Raw genomic sequence first — 19755 nt, 5'->3', positions numbered from 1 at the left:
GTGGTGTGTTTGTTTGAATATTAGTCGAAAATGTAAAGAAAGTTATCCTTGATTTTTCTGACTACCTTTCAGATTATCTTGCAGGATTCATGTCTGTTTAAAATTCATTGAATTCTTAAGTAGGATTTTGAATGGATTGATGGATAAAACTATTTTCAAAAAATGATTTAGTATAGCATTGAAAGAACCTGCTATATTCACTTTCTAGGCTTAGTGCATCCATCCATTCAACAAACATCTATTAAGCATTTTCTATGGTGAAATCCTGTGAGGTACTGGGAATCTGGAAATGAAAGATATACTCATTGCCATTAAAGCACTTACAGTATGACAGGAAGGGCAGCTGAATGAACAGATGTTTGTGAGAGCACGGAAGTGCTGTGACAGAGGTATGCATGGCATGCCTAGGAGAGGCAGAGGCACACAAAGTAGCCTGCAGGGTGGATCATGATCAGAGACAGCTTCCTGGAGAAGTTGGCCTGTGGTTTGATAGTGAAGGGAGTTGCTGGGAAGAGTCATTACAACACAGGCGGAGGACAGCCCGCGGAGGCCACCCACAGGTCAGCACAGCTGGAGAATTAGGTGATGGGGGGCCGTGATGTTGGAGTGGCAGGTCATAATGAAAATGAGAATCATTTCTCCAGTGCCTAGCTCTGTGATTTACAGGGATTGCCTCTAATTCTTTCAATCGAAAGCATTCTTAGTTGTAGTGTCTTTACAACTGAAGAAAGAGAGACTTGGAAAATTGAAGTGACTTGCCTCAGAGGCCACACATACAATAGAGTGTCAGAAAAAAAGGATTCAGACCCAATCTCATGTCCAAATCCAATTTGGAGCTTGATTTCCAGGGAGTGTTGAATAATGTGTTTATATTCTGGAAGCTTGGAGGAGACACTGAATGATTCAAACCCTTGTGCCTGCTTCTTCCTCCTGGCAGAAATGAACTAATTTATCTAAGCATGAGACTCTTTGCAATATTATTTATTAAATTCTTGTAAGAGCCTAACAAAAGATTTTGTAACTCACAGTAGGTTTTTTTCCTTTAAATGACTTTATGTATATTTTCAAGGAGTTCATTTGTCCATAATAATTTACATTGAGGTTTAATGTAAATAATTTGTTGGGTTGACCCTGCAGTAGCAAAACTAAGAAGTGGAAAATATCTACCTGAGATAATGGAAAGAGAACTGGATTAGGAGTCCAGGTGTGAGTTTAAACCAGCCTCTATTGCTGTTTAAATATTTAATTTGACTAATACAATGGTTGGTTTCATTTCCTGTCTTCTAGAAAACCGTAGGCTATGGATTCCTAGCTCTACCTTGGAATCTTCTTAGTCTCAGCTTCTACAGCTGTAAAATAGAAGTATTTCCTTTGCAGGAATATTGAGTGCAGTAGTACATATGCCTGGTCTATAGCAGGTACTGGATAAAGGCCAATTTCCTTATCTTTATTCAGATGATGACACAGTCAAAAGCAAGGCTATCTGAAGACTTTTCCACCTTGTTCTCCCAAATTAAATGCAACAAGGTTATAATTATGAGAAACAAGTGCCAATCTAATTCTACGCCCTCGCTACCTATCTGCCTCAATGTGGTGGCCCAGCTTTGGAATTTTAGGAAGAGACCACAACAGAAATTTGGTATCAGAATATGGAGCCACTTCTTGCCCAATGAGGAACCCCTTCTGTAGCCCACTACTTTACCTTGCCCTCAGGATTTCAGGCAACAGTTCTTTCCTGAAACTTCCTGTTCCCACTCGTATTTTATTACTCCTCTAGAGCAGTGCTCCCTTATTTTGAGGAAAAAAAAAAAAAAACGATCTCCCTGAAACTTTCATCTGTAAGCCCCAATTTGACTCTCTGAAACAAACAAAAAACCGTCTAATTTCCTTTCCACCTTTTAAATCTTCAGTTAAACACAATACTCTTTCTTTAGGTCTTCTGTCCTTCTGATGAGAAATGAATAACTTCTTCAACCATTCTTTATGTGACCTTATTTCTAGACACCTCTCTATTTGCCACCAGCACACCAAATGGAACCACAGTGCTCTAACCTGATCAACAAAGTCCAATTCACCCATTAACAGCCTGGAGGAATTTGCTGTACCTTTACTAATGATGTCTACTTTTGAAATATCTTTTTTAGTAGCTTCCACTGCTTTTCTGGTGTGCACCAAAGTTGTAGTCAACTACAATTCTCACCTGCCACCTTTTTTCTTTAACACTAACTACAATGTGGCTATGTTTTTATAATCCTGTGTCTATGTGATTTAAAAAAAATTATAAAAAGCATAGTAGAGTATTTTGCAATTAATTTCACTGGGCTAGTTTCAGCTTCCTGATAACTTTGAAAATTTGTTGTTGTACATTTTTTAAATCTCACCATCACTGTTGAAGCTCTTATAAAAGTGGCCAACACTGCTCCCACTCACCCCCTTGGCTGCGGCACACTGCATAATTGCACATAGTGGCCAGTGATAAGTCTGGTGCTTGGCCAAGTCAGTGATTAGAGATTCTCTTAATTTTCTAAAGTAACATTAAGTATGGGAGGGGCCTTGATTAGCTTGATTTGTGTCATCTCGGAGCTTCAAAGAGTATCCTACCAGAGTAAAGAAAACTCCCAAGAGACTTGTGATCTTTAAGAATATTGAGGTTGCCGTTTCATAACTTGACTTTATTAAATTGATATATTTAACTAACTGGCAGTGACTGTAAGATGATTTACATTTAACTTTCAACCTGCAATATTGGTATGGGTTTCAGATGGGGCTAAATAGTTTGGCTCTGAAGTTTATTGTCAAAAAGTACCCAAGATTTTAAGTGTTTATCTCAATTAACATTGAAAGTCCATAAAATTACGCTACACATGTTACAAGAATTATTCTGTTCTCTTGAAATTTCTGGCTTTTAGATTCCCAGACTTGGCAGGAAATCTTTTTGGCTCCTCTGTTTCTGATTTTAGCTGTTTTCACAAAATGCAAACACATGCAAAAACATTGTAATAAACCTTAGTGTTCAGTCACATTCAGACCTCAAAAGATGTTTGCTTTGAACTGGGTTCTAAAGATGGGCATACCTTCGTGAGAATAGAAGATATTCTCTTACTCTCTATGATGTGGTTTGGCCTTTACAGGGTCTCAGAGTAAGCTTTGTTCTGTAAGGCACATTATATTCACTTTTTGGACTGAGAATTAACAGAGAAATTTCTTCCTATAGAACATCTTGGGGCTCTTCTAGTCCCCAAAGGGGCAAGGGTTTTAGACCACGAAGGAAAAACTGTATTGCATCAAAGAGACTAGCAACAGCATCGCAGGGCCCACACTCTGTGCCCTGTCTTAGATGTAATGAAGCATTGGAATTGTGGTTCATTAAGTTGCCGGGTCTGGTATCACTTTGTGGTTTTGCCCTTACTGATTGGTCTATAAAGCCTGTCCTAGGCATCAGTGAAACAGATTCCTACTGGATAAATTCTCCTTGGAGTAAGAGGGACTTATTTTTTTTCAGTTCATGCTACAATAGTCTTGGACTAAACTCCCAGTGAATGAATTTGTAAACGAAAATTTAAGACTAGGCTGAAGGGGTTTAGACAATGGTATACTCTTTCGTTAGTGGAATGTGATTGCAGTGATATCTTCTGCAAGCAGCTAATTTCACATCCTTCCCTAACTTCGTTTCCTTTCTAAGTTTTATCCATTTTCCCTGATAATGACGCTGCCTTCCCTGGAGAGAGCTTTTGACTTTTATTTCTTCTCAAAAAGACTATTTAATCTGATGGGTCTGACAGTGTCTTTGTGGTAGGCAATTCAACTGGATCTTACTCCCTTTTTCTTCTTCTTCTATTCTACCTTCAGTTTATTTTTGTTCACCTGTGTTTTTGGGTCATTGTCCAACTCAAAACAAACGTAGTCCATTTTGAAAATGTCTTTCTCTACTTCATATTCATACTCAATTTTCTGTTGACCCTATATAGGTCTAAAATATGACTTTTCCCCCATCTCTTGCTACTAGAATATCCCCGATCCTGTCATTTTGAAATATTCAACATTGTTACAAAAAGTCTTTGTCTTTGTGTCTTCTGATCACATCTTCTATCTTTTGTATATTAAATTAGAAATTTGTGCTTCTTGTAATAATCCTCATTCATTCAAGAACTCTTTTGGAGAGATTCAGGTACCAAGCCCTGCACTAAGTGCTATTAATGGTAAAGAGATAGATATGTCCATCACAAAAGAGCTTCACTGGTTGCCTTAGACTAGCCCAAGGCTATATCCCTCCCCATGGATGAGGAGTCCATGGGATCAAGGAGATGTATCTATCTGGAGCCTGAATATGTGCTAGGCACTAGAATCCTAGAATCCCCTTCACTAGCGATCCCAAGCCTGCTCTCTGGACCTGCATGGGCCTCTTTCCTCAGTCCATCTTTCCCTACAGCTAACTCTAGGTCTGAGGAGTGGGCAGGAGGCAGCTGTTTTGGGGATATGTGGACGAGCTTGGACATACAGGTACAGATATCCACATAATGTCCTCACAGAGCCCCTTGTGGTACAGTGTAGGGTGTGAGGAGAGGGGACAGGGATATAGAGTTAGAGGTTAGCACTTACCTGCTGCTTTCTTTTTTCTGCCAAATTCTGGTGCAGAACTTGAAGGAATACAAGAATTCTAAATTTGAAACTAGCCTTCTAAGTCTGATGGAAAGTCAAAATACAGCTTATGTGATAGTTTGTTGGCAGTGCAGACCTCTGTTTGACCTCTTGGCCCAGGCCTTGCAAATATTAAGTTTGGGTATGTGGAGTCAACAATGTAGGAGAGATCACTTCTACCAGTGCAGTCAGTGGGCAGGTTTTCTAATAATGGGGAGTCAAGACAGCACGTAGCAGAGTGGGGTGAAGACCACACAAACATGTGGGCCGGGAGAGTCTTCCTCGAACAAGTAGCATTGGAGCTGAGACTTGCCAAGTGTAAAATCTTACCAGGTGACATCAGGAAGAGGACATGGAATGTGGAAAGGAATGTCTGGAAGAGGAAAGGAATGCCAAAGGTTGGGGGAAAGGAGACAAAGAGACAGAAGAGACACTGCCTTTGGGGGCCCTCAGGGTTATTCAGTGTGACTAGAGCACCGGGAGCTTCCTGAGATGAAGATGAACAGATAGGAACAAGGGCTTGCTGAGGATGCTGTCTTACTCCCTTGTCTCAACAGTTTCTCAAAGTGTTCCTTTATTAATCAATCTTCCATTCAACCATGAATTTACTCCTGAAAACTTATTTGTATATGAAGCCGTTTGATAATTTCCTATCACTGAAAGTACAAGATTCTTCTAATGAAAGTAACACAAAAATAAGAAGGGATAAATGAAGAAGTAGCATCTGATTTCCTTCCTCCCTATATTATTGAAGTCTTAAGCATATCCCTCATTTTTGTACCTTTCACAACATTAGGTTGTTTTTTCCTGTCTTTCATTATAAACTAAATACTAGTACTAACGTTTATCACAATGATTTATAATAATGACAGCCAGGGATTTGTCCTTGTCTTCATTGCTTTATAGACAGTATTTCATTTAATTCTCATAATAACCCCTGAGGAAAATGGTGTTATCACCATTTACAGATGAGAAAATGGAAATCAGGAAAGTTATGTAAACTTGCCCAATGTGCATAAGCGTAAGTGGCAAAACTGGAGTTTGAACACCTTTGTTTGACTCCAAAGCCTGTCTTCTTACTTTTCTAGGAAACACCTTTGCACCTTCTGACAGTACGTAGAGTCTAGGCCAAGTCTTAGTCTAATGACCAGCCCACATTAAGCAAAAGAAATAATGTACATAAACATAGGTGGTGAGTTTGGACCCACCAATGGAAATTACCTTTCAAAGTGTCCTAGAGACTGTAGGTAAAACTCCAGAGTTAGTAATTATAATAATTTGAATAAATTAAAACCTCCTCTATTTTCTGATTCCAAGTCACTTCTCTTATACATTTGGAGGTCACTTCTTTTTCTTAGACAATTGATTATGCTTCTACACATTTACTACCAGCAAGACACAACTTTACTAGTGACGCTGTTAATGGTATCAGCTGCCAAGTTTATGACAGACTAGATGATGTTCGTTCATGCATTTTGCTAATTTGGTTGGAACCTGAATTCTGCAGATAGCATTTTCTCTAAATCACTTGTGTAATTAATTAAAAAATAGAAATTTAGGCCCCTTCAATTAAATATGTTAAGGATTAAAAATATAATTTTGAATTTAAATGCACTTCTCTATTAAATGACCTGAATTTGTTTACAAGTCAGTGAAAAATAATTTTTCTCACGAAGTTTACATTGTTCTATAACCTTTTAATGTGTATTAAATAACGCAAAGGTGTCTTAAATGTGAAAATGGTTTTTTGGTTGTTGAATAAAAAAAATCAGAGACATATGTTAAAAGAAACAAACACATAATTACTTGTGTCCATGCATTAGTTAGAGAAATGTTTCCCTAAATATAGAGAAATTCCTAGTAATACCGCTTATCTGGAAACTCAATCACTTTTTTAAATTAAGGAAACATGAGCCAAAAACATGAGAGACGTAAAATCCTTGGTATTGCGTGAGCATTGGGTATCAGTTTTTTTTCCATGCTCCTATCTGTGTCACAGTTCAGGAAGTTGGTCACCTTGGCCGTTTAGTCATTTTGCAAAGACACAGGTTGATTTAATTTTAAAAGAATACATTACATGTTTGGTTTAAATTATGTGACTCATATTCACATTTCACGGACCTTAGAGAATTTATACAGGTACTTTACAGATTCCAAAGTGAAATCTATTGATTTTTTTTAAAGAGCTTAATGGAAGAGAATTTAAAGGCTTATTTCAAAAAGTAAAAATCAAAATTGCTAACTGATTTTTATGAGGTCAGTGTTATAATTAGATTAGTTTAAGATTAAATCAAAACAATAAGAATGTCATTTAACTACTTCTGCTGATATATAACCAATAAGGAATACCACTTTATCTAGAGCAAAAGCTTTGGATCAAAGGGAATAGGCACATATCTTGGAGATATAGCCAACAACGAATGGAGATTTGTAAAATTTCACTCTAATTTTTTAAAGTTTCACTTGGACTTTACAATTGTGCTGGTAAAAGTATAGTTTAATATTAGAAATAGTTGTCTGTTTATATTTAAATATCTTTTATTGCAAGATTAAACACAAATAGTGAAAATCACTCAAATAAAATGTATGGGTTAATTACTTAATGTAATGAGAACACCACTGAAGCCAAGAAATGGTATTTTGAGGCTGGGCACAGTGGCTCATGTCTGTAATCCTGGCACTTTGTGAGGCTGAGGTGGGCGGATCACCTGAGGTCAGGAGTTCGAGACCAGCCTGGTCAACATGGAGAAACCCCATCTCTACTAAAAATACCAAAAATTAGCCAGGTGTGATGGCATTGATGGCATGTGCCTGTAATCCCAGCTACTCAGGAGGCTGAGGTAGGAGAATCGATTGAACCTGGGAAGTGGAGGTTACAGTGAGATGAGATCTCACGCCACTGCACTCCAGCCTGGACAACAGAGCAAGACTCTGTCTCTAAATAAATAAATAAATAAATAGCACTTTGCCAGACAACTGAGAAAACCCATCAGTATTCCAGTCACAACCTCTACTTCCCACTGCAAATAAAAACTATTCTTTTACAGAAATAAACTTCTTGCATTTAAAAAATAGTTTTATCACCTAAATATGCATTCATTGACCCCCAAAGTTAACCTTGCCAACTTTAAAAAATCTGGCACATCCTTTAAGTTTTTTCAGTCTATAGGTGCCTCCTCCATCCCTTGCATTTGCTTTCAGTTTATCTGTTAAAGAATGCAGGACATTTGACCTGTAATATTTTCCACAGTCTGGATTTTACTAACATAATATTCTTGGTGCAATTCAACGTGCTCCTTCGGTTCTCTATATTTTTCTGAAAATTTTCCAGAAATAAGATAAAACTCCTCTTTGGTATGACCATTCATTCATTCATTCATTCATGCATTCATTCATAGAAATGGGATCTCACTGTTATTCAGGCTGGAGTGCAAGGGCACAATCATAACTCACTGTAACTTTGAACCCTAACTCCTGGGCTCAAGTGATTCTCCCACCTCAGTCTCCCAAGTAGCTGGGACTACAGGTATGTGCCACCACATCTAGCTGGCATGGCTATTTAATATCTGATTGTTTCACATTTTATCATCTTAGCAGCCAGTGATACTAAATACTGATATCTATTTATTTGATGATATTCTATTCTATCATTTATTTTTTATTTATTAGGTGGAATACTTTTGTTAAGAAATCTTTTCCCTCACTTACTACTTGGTGAGCCAGTAATATGGTTCTGATAGGAAAGTATGGTACTTGCTTGATTTCTCTTTTTTATTTATGAGAAATGATTCAAGACAACGAATCATTTCTCTATTAGCTTCTGAAGATGACCCTTACTTTTGTTAAACTTATTTGATACATAGCAACACATGATAATTATGATCATTGCTAAGCTCAAATTGTCCCATCTTTGGCTCATGAGAGCTCCTTCAAGTTTGTTTATGAGTCATTTAGCAATGCCCCTGGTAGTCTCCGACAGCTTCCTTGCTATTGGTTGGTACAGGATGTGCCAAGCTTATATTGTATATTTCCTGCCCTACACATGGAATCAGCCATTCTACATTCTACTACATTCTACTACATTCTACATTCTACTACATTCTACTACATTCTCTTCAGCTGTCATGTGGTCTTTGTGCAGGCAGCTGCATGTTAATACCACCAGTTCCCATACCTAGGCATTTTGGCTTTCTAGACCTTTCTCTACTAGATCACTGGGTTCACACTTCTTTTTTTAGTGTCTTAAGTATATTACTTCATTCTTCTTCTAGCATAAAGCACTGCTATAAAAGTCTGATGGTAATATAAATATTTTCTCTTTAAAAAATCATGTGGTCTTTTTTGTCTAGATCCTTAAAAGACATTTTTCTTATTTAAAAAATACAATCAATTTGCTAGAATATATCATGTGGTAGTCATTTTGATTGATTCATTATTGTCAGGCATGCAGTGCAATATGTAATTCCTTTTTTTTAATTTCAGGAAAGTTTTCTTGAATTAGAACTTTTTGCATAATTCTTTTCCCTTGCTTTTTGTTTTCTTCCTTAAGATCTGCTATTTTCATTATATTTGATCTCCTCTGCCTATCTTCAATGTATGTCACTTTCCTTAAGATTTGTTTTAAAGAAAAATCTCTTGATTTTTTTTTTATTTTTAAACTTTCCCTCTTTTTCACTTTCTAGTTATTTTAAGGCATTATTTTGGTTTGTTTCTCCTTATGGTTTTTGCTTTTAGTCTATATTTTATTATTTTTTTAAAAGGCCATTTTGAATCTTTTCATATTTTAGTATTACAAAGGTAATACTCATTCATAGCACTAAATTTCCAAAAAATAATAAAAATACACTTATTCATATATATTTTTCTCAGTTCAAGGTGAAAGTTATAATAAATAATAAATTACAAACTCGAAGTAATCAGCAGTTTCTTCAGTGAGTTATTGCACATTCAGCAACAATATCTATTCACCAATTTTAAAAGTGACTTAGCTCTTTTTTCCTACTATTTACAAACTTTATGATTTGTATAGATTCTGTGTACATCCAGAGTCAGCTAAGAACTAGAATTTGTTTTCCTTCATTTATTTATTTTTCAGATGTTTATTTTTATCTATATTGCCAGACCCTGTTCCAGGACTTGGAAAACAAATATTAATTAAAAACAATTTTGCCCTCCAACAACTCACAGCTACGTAGAAAAGATGTAGAAAGTAACCAGTGAACGCGATACGTGCTTTGGTAAGGATAGGTATAGTCTCAAGGGAGCACACGAAGATTCGAGTGAGGGGAGCCGGGGATGGCTTTCTGACTTGAAAGACAAGGCGGAAGTACAAGGAAGAAGTTCCCAAGTAGATGGGGGACAAGAGAGAAATCTGGCAAGTTTGCAGAGCTGTACATAGTTTGCCAAGGCAGGAGACAGAAAAACCAATGATGAGTAGGTCAATAGAGATACACATGTTTACCAAATAATAATACCATACTTTCCAGTTGTCAAAATCTTTCAAGTTTTTAATACCCTTTTTAATTCATTATCTCATATAAAACACACCCCTGTGGCTCTGTTGTCAATACCTCATAGCTGAAGAAACTCAACTTCAGAGGAAAAGTTGTAACTCTAAGATATCATGGCTAATAATTTGCTGTGTTGACATGTTTAAAGCGTTTTAGAAAGAATGAATGAGGCCGGGCGCGGTGGCTCACGCTTGTAATCCCAGCACTTTGGGAGGCCGAGACGGGCGGATCACGAGGTCAGGAGATCGAGACCACGGTGAAACCCCGTCTCTACTAAAAATACAAAAAATTAGCCGGGTGTGGTGGCGGGCGCCTGTAGTCCCAGCTACTCGGAGAGGCTGAGGCAGGAGAATGACTTGAACCGGGTAGGCGGAGCGTGCAGTGAGCCGAGATTGCGCCACTGCACTCCAGCCTGGGCGACAGAGCGAGACTCCGTCTCAAAAAAAAAAAAAAAAAAGAATGAATGAATACTATTTTTGTACATAATAGTGAAATAATATTATTTATTGACATAATCAACAAATATTAGGGAACATACATGTTGGCACAATGACTAGTTCAATGGTAAATGGATCTTTCTAAAGTCAATTGACCAATAATACATGCTTTAGTCTATTTCTAAGTCCATGCAATTACAAATAATACTAGCCATTCGTTCTTACAGTTACATTCTCTCTTTCTGCCCCTTTTCTTGTCCAACATCCACTGATAAAAGTCACTACTCTTTCAAATATGGAGCCCCTTTTTCCTGGCTTTGCCCTCTCACTTTTTCACATGGGAGTGAAAGAAAGAGAAAAATAAAAATGGCTTTTTTTTTTTTTTCAGCTAATAGTCCCTTTTCAGAAAATAGGAAAGAACACTAAAATGTCTTAAGTCATTTAAAATTTAACATTCTTAGTGTTAAATTATAGTCATTAGTCACATAATTGCTCCTCATTTTCATCCTTTTAAGGCAAAGGCATTAACCTCTAAAGGAACTGTTTATCTTAACATAAAAATCTTGGAAAAAATGATACTGCAGAGTGAATCATAACATTTTATCTTAAAATGCCACTGTGTTTTTGTCCTTAGCAATGCTAAATTTATCAAGTATTTTCTCTACCAGTAAAAGGGGTCATTTCCAGAGAAATGTGGTCTGCATCGATGCTATATTTATTTGGAAGATTGTGGGCAAATTTTCAAAAATACTGTAAACAACATGAAAAAACACTGGAGGTAACTAAACAGAAATAGCATCTGGCATATATGTAGGTCTGAAAACAAACATAACAATTTATTGGATACATCAATAATTTCAAAGACTTGAGCTTTTTTAAAATTTTTGAGTTTCTAAACCACTGTACCTAGTTTTTCATTAATTGGAAATAAATCACTGCCTGTTCTTTTGAACAGGAATAGCAGTTGCTGCCTATAGAGGCTATCGAGTTCAGAAAGCTGAATTTCAATCTCTTCATCATCTATCATAAATGTGGTAACTCTGTGTAATAATGCAGTGAGAAAACACAACATATAACCATCATATTAGCAGCTGCATTACAGGAAATTATAGGATGAAATTAGGAAGCGATCTATGATGTTGATATCTCTATATCTGAAGATACAGCACACATTTCAGTGTGTGGTATAATTGGTGCTCTTCATTGCAATGCTTGTGGTTTCACGTATTTCCTCTGTTTTGTCTGGGCCCTTACCCCAAATTTTCCTTCTTCCTAATATGAGTCTTCCTCCTTAAGCAGCTCCTTTATCTGGACTAATGACTAAGACTTCAGGACTAAGCAAAATTTTTTTTTAATTTTTTTGCTCAAGCACTATTCTCTCCACTTTGTCTCCTTCATCACAGGTATGCAGAGGCTACAACAGTTCCCAGCACGTGGGAGTGCTCAATACATGTTTGTTTAAAAAAAAAAATGAAAGACTAGATGCCTTTCCTCAGACTTTTTCCCATAGCATCTCGATCTTACCTGTGGCAAATAACTTTTGCTTTGTATTCTAATCGCTTGTATATGTTTTTTCAAGGTAAACTTTTTTATAGTAGTAATTAACTCTTGTTCAGCTCTTTGTCCCAACACCTAACACAGTATATGGCACATGACAAGTGCCTAATAAATACCTGTGGAAAAAGTGATGGGTGAAGTTTTATGGGCCCCTTGGGTTAGAAATGCCCCAGCCATTCATATCGAGCTCCCATTCTTCCATGGGTTCCAAATACCTCAGGTAGTTCTTAAGAGAGTGCTCTGTAGGTTAGAATTATTGTTTCGTTTCCTTTGAAAAAGATGAGAAGAAAAATTATTCTGGTAGCAGTAGGTTTCTCATGGAATTTTTTTAAAGAAAATTAACATCAGAGGTCTTAGACATATAATGTTTATGAATAAATGTACCCTACACACAAGTGCCAGTCTGTCTGCATTTTGTCTAAGGATTAGTGAAAGATGAATAGAAAATACTTATTGATTGAAACAAGAGAAGCATGGTATAATAAAAATGGCAATGGATTGAGGACAGTGTGGTTCTAGTCCTACCTCACTCTCTACGATTTTCCATCTCACTGAGAATGTTTCCTTAACTATAAAATGACCAGGGGAACGACAAGAGCCTTCATCTCTGACAACCATCATCCCATGCCATACGTTAAGCAGTAATCACATCAGCCTCTTTGTCCCCCTTTCCATGAGTTTATAATACATTAATATTTTCTAATTTACATTTAAATACTTATCTCAACTGTTATTATATTAAAAACTCACAGTAAGTGAAACCACATTTCAGAAAGACCTTTTCTCTTTCTTTCTTTCTTTCTCTTTCTTTCTTTCTTTCTTTCTTTCGTCTTCCTTTCTTCCTTTCTTTCTCTCTTTCTTCTTTCCTCTCTGTCTCTCTTCTTTCTCTCTCTCTCTCTCCTTCCCTTCCCCTTTCTTCCTTCCTTCCTTCTTTTTTTTCTAAGACATAATTTCCATGTATTCTTTCCTTTTCCTCCTTCACATGCCCCTGTCTGCCTCTCCTTGTATCCTCTCTCGCTCTTTGTTTTTCAAGGGAAATCTCATTATGACATTTTTTATTCATTCCTAGGTAATTACCAGAACATTATGTCGCTGGAATGACTTGATATTTAAAACACCAATTCTTTAAAATTAAGAAAAGGACAACTGAAACTGATAGCTTTGTGCTTTGAAGGGGATTTTATTTCATTAGGGCTCCCAGTGAGAGGGAGGAGGGAATGCTGGCATTTCACTGGTCCGGTGTTGGAAATGGGGAACCTGAGATAGATGTATTGGATCAAGCCTCTTGACTGGGGCCATCTCTTCCGACCCTACGAATTAGAGATCCTGATGCCTTATTCTTTGTTGTGTTCACTTGGCCTTGTACCACACTTGCATTCTTCAAAATGTTAGTTTCCTCTGTATTTTCCTCCAAGAGTCCTTTTTTTATTTTTATTTTTATTTTTTTCTTTTGGAACAGAGTCTTGCTCTGTCACCCAGGCTGGAGTACAGTGGTGCGATCTCTGCTCACTGCAACCTCTGCCTCCCAGGTTCAAGTGATTCTCCTGCCTCAGCCTCCAGAGTAGCTAGGATTACACGTGCACCAACACGCCTGGCCAATTTTTGTATTTTTTGGTAAAGATGGGGTTTCACCATGTTGGCCAGGCTGGTCTCGTACTCCTGACCTCAAGTGAGCCACCTGTCTCAGCCTCCCAAAGTGCTGGGATTACAGGCGTAAGCCGCCACACCGGCCCCTCCGAGAGTCTTTTACTTTACGCTCCTCATTCACTGGTGTCACCCATTTCAGTGACTTATGAATGGCAGTTACAACCAAACTCCAGTTGTATGGCCCTTGAAACAAATGGTACTGTGTGGGTTTCTCCTTTCCTGTGGTGTAGATATGACACTGACACTAAGGAAAGAAGCAAGGCTGTCAAGAAGCTTGCTTTATTTATATTCGATCATTAAGAAAACCCACGGTCAACACCAGGTCTTAGCAGAAGACTGCAAATGTCCAGACAAACGGGAAAAACCACGCACTCCAGCTCCAAGGAAACACATCGCCCTCTTCAGTGAGCTCCCAGAAACTACTCCCCAGCATCTCTCACTGCTAACCCTCGAATGTGCAGAGGCCAGTCAGGCAAGCCTCCCGTGCTGGCTGCTCCAGAAAGCACGTTTGTAACTCCGAGCAATTTGCCACATTGTTCTCTTACTCCTAGACACCCAGGCAAAGGAGAAAGGATGATTAGCACATAAAGGACTGACTGGTTCTGTCATGAAAGAGCCACACTGGAACAGCCCATAGCACTCCCAGATTAGTTGTCCGAATGAGGGTGAGATAGTGTGGGAAGTTCACCTCTAAGAAACAGTTTATCTATGCATAAAAAATATATATATATAATAAATAAAATTTAAAAAAAGAAACGCTTTATCTGAAATAAGTTCTCAGCTTTCTCTGTGTGCTTTGAGTTAAATTCCTCACAGCTTGAGGGATTTATATGAACTTAATTTTTCCCAAAGTTTATGCTTTAAGCAAATAGAACTACCTTATCTCTTTCACTGTCTTATCCATTGAAAATCCTACAAGCTTGGAAGCATTTGGAAACATTTAAACTACAGCATATTAATGTTTTGCCAGTGGAAATACGATTTAGGAAGAAATATTACCACCTTTGTGATCTAACCTGTGATTTCTAAGTTTTGGGGAATACCAGCATTTTATTTCTAGCTCAATTTTTGTTTTGACATGAGCATGCTTCCTGTTTTCCCCAAGTGCTTGCAAGAATACATCATAATTTAAAAAAAAAAACTAAAATGAATTTAATTTTGTATGTTTTAAATTGTTGTATCTCAGTGACATAGAAGAGTGTCAGCCTGGGCTGGGCGTGGTGGCTCAAGCCTGTAATTCCAGCAATTTGGGAGGCTAAGGCGGGCAGATTACCTGAAGTCAGGAGTTCGAGACCACCCTTTCCAACATGATGAAACCCTGTCTCCACCAAAAAAAAAAAAAAAAAAAAAAAAAAATTAGCTGGGCGTGGTGGCAAATGTCTGTAGTCCCAGCTACTCCGGAGGCTGAGGCAGGAGAATCACTTGAACCCGGGAGGCAGAAGTTGCAGTGAGCCCAGAAAAAAAAAAAAAGAAGAAGAGTGTCAGACTAGAATCTAGTCCAAGCAATGCTTCCCCTTGCTCCTTGACTTAGGGCACTTCACTCTACCCCTCTTGGCTTCAGTTTCCCTAAGTATTAAATTGGCCTGAGGTTGTCTTACCCTCAGTGAGATAATATATGTGTTGGTCATTGGAAAGTTAAAAAGACTGCGTAGAAACAGATGTAAGCTTTTAGCACACTTATTTAATTATCTTTTAAACACATATGGTGTCCTAGGATTTATCATTTCATGATATTTCAGAATTTATTTCCAAATGTCTCTCATCATGGAGTATGAAAGCATAACTTATCCAAAACACCAAGTTGTTTGACAATTTTGACCACCAATGTTTAGATGAGTTTGGGATATATGTTTAATATGATTTTATAAATTTCAACAATTTGAATCTGTGATTACTAGTGCTCAGTGAAGTGCTAGTAAAGACACAGATGATGGAGAATTTACTAATTACATACTAATAGGTTAAGAAAGACTTAATGTAAAGTCTGGATATAAAGGCTAATGGTCTGTCCTCTATCTAAAAAATATTTTTAAGACCATGTTTTAGATCATCACACAAATTTATAGAATATAGAATTTGTGACTTCTTTCCTTAATCTATTATAAGACTATATTTATAACATTAACAACAGAAAATGTTATACAATTTGTTTAGCATTCTATTCCAAGATTTAGTTAGTTACTCTAGCTGCTCATTTGTTAACATGAATTAAGATCTACACGAGATCATGTCCTTTGCAGGGACATGGCTGGAGCTGGAAGCCATTATCCTCAGCAAACTAACACAGGAACAGAAAACCAAACACGGCATGTTCTCACTCATAAGTGGGAGCTGAACAATGAGAACACATGGACACAGGAAGGGGAATAAAACACACTGGGACTTGCTGTGGTGGTGGAGGGAGGGCAAGCATCAGGATAAATAGTTAATGCATGTGGGGCTTAATACCTAGGTGATGGGTTGATAGGTGCAGCAAACCACAATGGCACATGTTTACCTATGTAACAAACCTGCACGTCCTGCACATGTATCCCAGAACTTAAAATAAAATAAGATATATTTTAAAAATCCACTTGAAAGCTATATTGTTGTTTTGCAAAAATTCTTATCTTTTTCAAAGAGTAAGAAGTTGGCAAACTAACAATCCCACAAGTATCAACCGAAAAGGTGGGAGAATAGCAAATATTTGGTGTTGCTCTCAGATCTCACCCTTCATGATTCTTTCATTCTTTTTCTCTCCTTCTCCTGACCTTTTCAACCTCTCCTCCTCTTTACTTCTAGGGAGAAGCTTCCAGTGGAGTAGGACACTCACTGAAAAACTACATGGAAGAAGTGAGTTTTAAGGTTGCCTTATAATGTAGTCTGAAATCAGTCTGTGATACAGGATGAAGCACTCACTTGGGCTTTCTCCATCTACCTGTAGGGTTTCTAGTCTGTATGTGTTCAATGGTCATGTCCACAAAAACAAGATAACAAATAATAGGTTAGCAAAACAGTTTTTGGTCCTCATTGGGAGAAAGATACCGTGTATCATTTCAGTAATCCTGAACATGAAAGTAAAACTGCATAAACCTGGTACTAATATATATTTTTATACACAAATATTTGTTGATATTCAAATAAATGAGAATAACATGGTTTACATTGGAGTGTCCACAAAAAAACACACAACCACTGTTCTTACTGAAAGAACAATCTATACTAGGTCTGGATCCATTCATGGGACAAATGGTCATCAGGGATGATATTCATACATGCCATTATGCAAAGGGCTATCCCAACAATTAAATATATGGTAGATTTCACTTGGAAACTTTTTAGACTTCTGGATTTATTATTTTTGGAGATATCCAAGGGTGTTCTGTGTCATGGAACTTTGGACTGATGGCAAACTGTTTCAGAACTCTCAGATAAACCAGTGAGCAGAGCCCATAAAACTTGGCCTGAAGCCAGACCACCATGGCCACTAAATTAGCTGTCTAAATCCACCGCAGGTGGAGGGAACTGCGAAACAGTTTGGTGATGTTACGAACCGCCTAAAAGGATTTTGTGGTTGCCCAAGCTCTTGGTTCAGCGTTCCCCACTTAACAGTGGATCTGTGGGTGATAGGCCACCTTCACAAGAGGGATGGCTGATGCCTCTTGTAATATGTCCTGTCTAGGTCTAACCCCACGTTCCCACCTGGAGAGCACTGAGGTGCTGGGCCAAGACATGGGCTGCCTACTGATGATGGAACTTAAGAATAAGTCTTCTAATTTTGTAGTTCTCGTCCAAGAAAAACAGGCTTATTTTCTTCATAATTACTAATGTGTAATGTAAATGTACATGTTGTACACAAGTGTAAATGCTCAATGTGGCAAGAAGGTTGAGAATTTGTGTCTTTTCACTTAAAGTACTTAAAGGCTATTGTTCCTCAGACTGTAGTCCTCTGACTACAACACTGCCATCATCAGGGGGCTTGTAAGAAATACAAAATCTTGGGGCTCAGCCCGGACCCAAATAATCAAAATCAACATCCTAACATGATCTCCATTTGATTCATATGCATCCTAAAACTGCCAAGATGCTCTGCCATAAAGTGTCTTTTCCAACGTTCTTTCTAGGAGGTAACTGTGTGCGTCATGAAAAATCCCAATTTTGTTTAAAAATCTCCAATTTTATATAAAATAGGTAAAGAGAAAACCGTTATTTATAAATTTATTTATTTATTTATGTATGTATTATGTATTTATTTATTTATTTGAGACAGAGTCTCGCTCTGTCGCCCAGGCTGGAGTGCAGTGGCGCAATCTCGGCTCACTGCAAGCTCCGCCTCCCGGGTTCACACCATTCTCCTGCCTCAGCCTCCCCGAGTAGCTGGGACTACAGGCGCCCGCCACCACGCCCGGCTAATTTTTTGTATTTTTAATAGAGACGGGGTTTCACCGTGGTCTGGATCTCCTAACCTCGTGATCCGCCCATCTCGGCCTCCCAAAGTGCTGGGATTACAAGCGTGAGCCACTGCGCCCGGCTATAAATTTATATATTGCTTATTCATCTACTCTCAGTAATAATTTTTTGTCTGAAATAAAATACATAAAATCTCTCCAGTTTATGAGATCCATTACTGACTTTCAGATTGAATTTTGCAAAACATGTGAACTGCCTTTCTTAGGGGTTTAGTATTACTCAGTATTTTCATTTATGATTGACTTATACTGAGATTTTAGCTCTTTCTTAAGCCAACAGATGACCTTTCTTTCCAATAAAACTAAGATCTTAATTAGTAAACTATTAACTTACAACTAGTTGGCTTTTCTCACAGACAATCCATTTATGTATTAGAAAATATATATGTACTTAAACTCTTCTCCATTGAGAACATGTTTAGAATGTGAGCCATAAAATGATAGTCTTTTGTCTTTTCTCACTTAGGCTTTCATTTCACTTTTTCTTTTTTCTTCATGTTAGTAGAATCGGTAAACAATAAAAAACAGTATTTATAAATGTTAGAAGCATTGAGGCTAAAACTGAGCTAGCAAACATTTGCTTTTATTTAGTACACAATAAAACTCAAACCAGTGTTTACATTTTTAATGTATTTAACATTTCTTACTAAAGTTTGAACAGCTCTTTGCAGATCAAACTCTCTTTTTTTCATCTAGTTTTACAATGAGACAGAATCATAACCACATGAAATTAGACAATTTTGTTTAGATCTGAATCAAAACTACAGAGATGATATGGTCTTCTCTGAAAGTAAAGCTAAAATGGAGCTTTTATTCAACATCTTCTATTTTTTAATGTATTATTTGACTAAGATCTGTGGTTTCGACCAAGTAAAAAATGAAATATTTTATAATTGCCTACATTTCTTTGTTCTCAAAATAGCTCTGATAGTTAAATTTTTAAAAATATTACATGCTTTTTACATCTAAGACACTTGATAAGGTGGGAATAATTTTACAACACAGAAATCTTAGTTTTTGGATTATATTAACGTTCATTTAAAAAGTGTATAATTTAAAATAACTTATCAAATTCAATCAGTTCCAAATCTAGATTATCATAATGTTTGTAGTAAAGTTAATCCATTTAAAATATCACATCACCAGGACCAAGCTGGTGGCTCCTAGAACTTTCGGAGGCTGAGGCAGGAGGATTGCTAGAAGCCAGAAATTCAAAACCAGCCTGGGCAACATGGTGAGACCCTGTCTCTACAAAAAATCAAAAAATTATCCAGGCATAGTGGTACACACCTACAGTCTCAGCTCTTCAGGAAGCTGCTGCAGGAGGATTGCTTGAGCCCAGGAGTTTGAGTCTGCATTGAGCTGTGATCTCGCCACTGCACTCCAGCCTGGGTGACAGCGTAAGATCCTGTCTCTGAAACACACACACACACACACACAGACACACACACACACAGACACACACACACAGACACACAGACACACACACACAGACACACACACACAGACACACACACA

General features: G+C 37.5%; 1 protein-coding gene across 1 annotated transcript in view; it reads left to right on the top strand.

The window, feature by feature from the left end:
• Positions 1 to 19755, top strand: part of CUNH8orf34 (chromosome unknown C8orf34 homolog) — a 486993-nt gene that overhangs the window by 423175 nt on the left and 44063 nt on the right. The window contains 2 exon segments of the mRNA XM_032759605.2: positions 16571 to 16621; positions 17352 to 17391. Of these exon segments, the coding sequence (XP_032615496.2) occupies positions 16571 to 16621; positions 17352 to 17391 (91 nt within the window).

This window comes from Hylobates moloch, unplaced genomic scaffold, assembly GCF_009828535.3.
Source record: "Hylobates moloch isolate HMO894 unplaced genomic scaffold, HMol_V3 SCAFFOLD_9, whole genome shotgun sequence".
Taxonomy (NCBI): Eukaryota; Metazoa; Chordata; class Mammalia; order Primates; family Hylobatidae; genus Hylobates; species Hylobates moloch.
This window is presented reverse-complemented; position numbering and strand designations above follow the sequence as displayed.